Source organism: Montipora capricornis, chromosome 3, assembly GCF_036669925.1.
Source record: "Montipora capricornis isolate CH-2021 chromosome 3, ASM3666992v2, whole genome shotgun sequence".
NCBI classification, from domain to species: Eukaryota; Metazoa; Cnidaria; class Anthozoa; order Scleractinia; family Acroporidae; genus Montipora; species Montipora capricornis.
Window position 1 is genome coordinate 6,121,771 of NC_090885.1, and position 5,000 is coordinate 6,126,770.

Here is a 5,000-nt window from a genome sequence, read left to right on the forward strand (position 1 = left end):
GTCCGTGTTTTACTAGATTCAGGGAGTCAACGTTCGTATATACGAAAGAACATTGCAGAGGCCCTTGACCTGCAAGGTCCATCATGGCTATTAAGTGTCACAACGCTAGGTGAGGAAACCAGCGAAAGGAAGAGATTTCAAAGAGTGAAATTTACCCTTTCACCAATTAGGGGAGATTCAAAGGTGGAGATAGAGGCCCTTTCTATTTCCAAGATTTGTAATCCTCTCGGGCCAGAAATAGTTCCTCGTGGCTCAGTTCAAGTAGATGTTCTTATTGGTGCAGACCACTACTACTCATTTGTGACTGGGGTCTGTAAGAGAGGAAGTTCCAGTGAGTCCCTTGTTGCTGTGGAATCTTGTCTCGGCTGGATTGTCACTGGGCAAGTAAACCGCCAATCAAAGCACACTTTATCCATGCTGAAAGTTGTAGAAAACGGTGGAGTCAACGAAACATTGAAAAGATTCTGGGAACTGGAATCATAATCGGTATTGCAGAGATGGAGAACCCTGTTATGTCACAAGAGGAAGAACGTGCTGTTGCTGACTTCAATAGAGGATTGAAATTTGATGAACATAACTATGAGGTGCGACTACCATGGAAAAGAGATTATCCAAGGCTAGAATGTAATTATGAACAAGCCGCTTTGAGACGCCTGGAAAGTGTTGAAAGGAAGTTAAGGCAAGACCCTGTGAAAGCTAAGGCTTACAAAACAGCGATCAACGAATATCTAGAGAAAGGTTTTGCCGAGGAAGTATCTGATCAGACTGATGAAAATGGAACTGTGCGGTACTTACCGCACCATGCTGTGTTTCGTGATGACAAAAGGACGACAAAATGCAGAATCGTATTCAATGCTTCCGCATGAGAAGGAGGTGATGCTTCCCTTAACGATTGTATTCTTCCTGGTCCTCCTTTAAAGCCAAACCTTGCATCTGTACTGACTCGATTTAGAACACATAAAATTGTCTCATAGCAGACATTAAAAAGATGTTTCTGCAAGTCAAACTAGCAGACTTGAGATGTTCACCGCTACCTGTGGAGAGATTTAAAGCCCAACAAATCACCAAAGGTGTACATAATGCAGAGATTGACTTTCGGTGTGAACGCAAGTCGTTTCCTTGCTATTGCAACAGTTCACGCTCATGTAAACAAATACAAAGAAATGCCCCCTTATCCAGTGGAAGAAATTTTACAAAATATGTATGTCAATGACTGCCTGACAGGAGCCGATACAGTAGATTCAACTTTGAAGCTTCAAAAAAGAGATTTCGGAAATTATGATGACAGCGACATTCAATTTGACCAAGTGGGCAAGTAACTCAGAGCTAGTAATGGATGCTATTGACCCAGCTAAAAGAGCCTCATCGCCATTCGTGGAGTTCAATTTGAGCGACCCCCTTAAAGCACTTGGCGTGTCATAGGACTTGAACTCCGAGCACTTTAGATTCCTCGCACCGAGTGGAATCATCTCATCGCATGATCCAATGTCAAAGAGAAGTCTACTTAGTCTGGCATCGAAAATGTGTGACCCACTGGGAATGATATCACCCTTCACTGTTAGAGCCAAAATCCTTTTCCACGATTTGTGGTTGAAAGGTTTACACTGGGATGACCCATTAGATAGTGGCATTAAAGCAAAGTGGTTAAGTTGGAAGTCAGAGTTGTTGCAAGTAAAATATGTGTCTGTCCCTCGATGCTTCGGAAGTGGTATTAAGCAAGACTCTGCGTTAGAGGTGCATGGTTTTGGAGATTCTTCCCTCAAGGCGTATGGAGCAGCAGTGTACATTCGAACAAGAGACAAGCAAGACCATGTAACCTCGCAGCTGGTAATATCGAATTCCACAGTCGCGTCCATTAAGACGGTGTCACTTACAAGGCTGGAACGTTTAGCAGCATTTGTAAATGCCAATTTGTTGTAAGGGCTTTGCCAATGAAGGTGGCTAGAGTTGTGTGTTGGTCAGATAGTATGGTGGCACTGCATTGGATAAAAGGGCAGAGTTCTTGCTGGAAGTCATTTGTTGCAAATCGTGTGGCTGAGATACAGTCAACATGGGATCCTGAGTGTTGGAGGTATTGTGCAAGTAAGGAGAATCCTGCAGAATTGTTGACGCGTGGGTTAAGCTGTAGTGATATGATTTCAAGCACTTCGTGGTGGAATGGACCCCAACGGATGTCCTCGCGTTGTGAACCACTACTAGCTCCACCCGAAAACGAAGCTGCTTCCGCCGAAGCTTGCGAGGAAAAAAGAACTATCCATGTCTATACAGCACTCGTTACAGAACCACTGATTGATATGTCACGCTACGGGACATGGTTGAGGTTGATTCGAGTAACTGCTTATGTATTGAGAGCGGTCAAATTGTTTAAGACTAAATCTAGGTCTTGTGAAAGAAACTGTCGGCGGACGAGGTGAGGCAAGCCGAGATTAGATTTTGTATGTGGGTGCAGGAAGTGGTCTACAAAGAAGAATTCGAGAAACTGAAAGCTGGAGAGGCACTTCCCAGTAACAGCCGCCTACTGAAGCTGGACCCTTATTATGACAGAGATGATCAAGTATTAAGAGTTCGTGGGAGACTAGAGTTTTCTGATCTTCCCGAACAGAGCAAGCATCAAATAATCTTGCCTCACGGACTTCCTGAAGTTGCCAAAATGGTGCAAGATGTATATAAGAACATGTTGCACGCTAGTCCAGAAACGGTATTATCAACTTTAAGGCAGAGAGTTTGGCTAACTCAAGAAGACGTGAGGTTAAACATGTTCAGAAGATGTGTAGCTTGCCAAAGACAACGAGTTGGACCTTGTGCCCAGAAAATGGGTCAGTTGCTAGAGGAGAGGATTTCCTGTTCACGAGCTTTCGCGCATGTTGGAATTGATTTTGCGGGACCACTGTATGTGAAAGAGGGCTTAAACATTAAGAAAGCATACGTGTGTATTTTCACATGCACATCATCTCGTATGGTTCACCTGGAACTTACACATAGTTTGACGACTGATGAGTTCCTACTAGCTTTTAGTCGCATAACGAGTCGCAGAGGTCTTTGCCATATAGTGTGGTCAAACAACGCACAAACCTTCAGGGAAATTCAGAAATTATACGATGAACCCACTACTAAAAGTCAAAGAATGTGAAGTACGCTGGATCAAGATCAAATCAAGTCATCACGAGGGATCAAGTGGAAATTCATCACAGAGCGTTCCCCACGGAGAGGTGGATGGTGGGAACGATTTTGCAGAACGATAAAAGAACCACTGCGTAAGGTCCTTGGAAGGGCACTTCTCACCTTTTCTGAGCTAAATACATTGCTGGTCAGAATCGAAGGTACCATTAACTCGCGGCCGTTGACCGCAGTAAGTAATGATTGCAGAGACCCGTTACCTATTACACCTGCTCATCTTGCAATTGGTAGGCCAATTAACCAGTTACCGGAAAGGGAAGAAAGTAGCGAAGAGGAGACCAGTAAAGGACTGTCGAAAGGTTGTTCTACCTGCAGAGACTACTCAATCGCTATCTCCTATCGGTAAGAAACAAGTGGCATAAAGAGATCCCTTCAATTCCAGTAGGCGACATTGTACTTATTTCTGACGACAATGTGCCGCGCACCAAATGGCGGTTTGGTGCGCGGCACATTGTTGAAAGGGTTTATCCAGGTAACGACGGGCTTGTACGGACCGCTACAGTTAGAGCGCCTAACAGATTCTACAAAAGACCCGTTCAACGTTACACAAGTTAGAGATTGAGTCAGCAGCTTCGCAAGTAAGCCCCCAAGTAGAGGATCCAGTCCATGGTGGGGAGAAGCCGCAAACGAACACTTTTCATTCTGCAAGTATAGCTGTTTCCAAGCCTACATTGAGCGTTGTCCTCCCCGAAGGAGGACAAGGTGGGGAGAATGTTACAACCCGTACTCGTTCTGGAAGAATGATAAAGAAGCCTGAGAGACTGGACCTATGAATAGTTATACTAACCCCACCCTAGTGTGTAGGACTTGGAGTGTCATGTGACTTTCGTTGTTGTTCCCGCTCTTGTTATCGAAGGTTTTGTACGTCGTAGCATTTCACTCGTATACATCCCCTTTGTAAATCGATGTGTAGCCGAGTCCAGTGGATTAAAGTTGTGTTACGCTTCGGTGTCTCGTGGTAAATCCTAACACACGGGTTTCATAACATGGGTAGATATAGAGAACATATGGGGCGAAGACGCAAAGTTTAGGTCTGGAAATTTGCTAGAAAATTGAAGTAAAAATCGATGAAACTTACCATGTGGTGAGTTGTTGCTTTCCTTAATAGGTACGTAAGGCTAAGTTACTTTTTCTGACTCTCTGGAGCCACCGTTGTGCATTCTTTCCAGAAGGCTGTGCATTTATCCCTTCCAGTGTTACAAAGCATGCCAGGATTTTGCTGTTTTAACTAGAAAAGAAAGATGAACTCCATAGCTAAAGCTGCCGTATCAAGCAAGTTCTCGTCTGTTAGCAGAAGCCTGGGTTTCGATGACAAAGACAGTGTGGAAGGCGAAGGACCATCAGCTAAAGAGCTACCCAAATTCAAGGAGGAAAATGATGCAGCGAGAGCTAAGTTACAGGAACAGCATGCAAAACGACACGCAGAGAGAGAAAAGAAACGGGAAGAAATTAGGGTAAAGTACGGAATTAGAGAAGAGCTGGGAAAAGGCAATCAAAGTAGAAACACAAGAAGAAACACAAATGAAATCGAGAAGGAAGACACGGGTGTGAAGAAAATGGAAAATAGTGGGGGAGAAGAAAAACAGTGTTAATGTAACGTCAATCAATCTGGAAGGCGTACTTTGGAAACTCTTTCTTCCACTTGAAATTGTTCAGATTCATCTACACAATATTTGGACTAAATTCATGCATATTATATTAATGGAGGAAAGGTAAGGAAAGGAAACGAACTTTATTTAACTGTCTAGTCGTTCTAGCGCTGGAGCACTAATTGGGGACACTGTAAACTGGGATTAACAATTAACACAAATCAAGTCAAATGT

At 43.7% G+C, this 5,000-nt stretch overlaps 2 protein-coding genes across 2 annotated transcripts in view; both read left to right on the plus strand.

Annotated features, from left to right (window-relative positions):
• LOC138039757 (uncharacterized) overlaps positions 1-483 on the plus strand; it is a 546-nt gene extending 63 nt beyond the window's left edge. Inside the window, exon 1 of the mRNA XM_068885605.1 lies at positions 1-483. This exon is cut by the window's left edge and continues 63 nt beyond it. Within this exon, the coding sequence (XP_068741706.1) occupies positions 1-483 (483 nt within the window).
• Positions 484-497: 14 nt separating this feature from the next.
• Positions 498-866, plus strand: LOC138039758 (uncharacterized). Its single transcript, XM_068885607.1, has one exon. The coding sequence runs from the start codon at positions 498-500 to the stop codon at positions 864-866; it is 369 nt and encodes a 122-aa protein (XP_068741708.1).
• The last annotated feature ends 4,134 nt before the right edge of the window (positions 867-5,000 follow it).

Bases quoted from the DNA above. Each gene is read 5' to 3' on its own strand.
- LOC138039758 (XM_068885607.1), top strand. From the start codon at position 498: ATGGAGAACCCTGTTATGTCACAAGAGGAAGAACGTGCTGTTGCTGAC.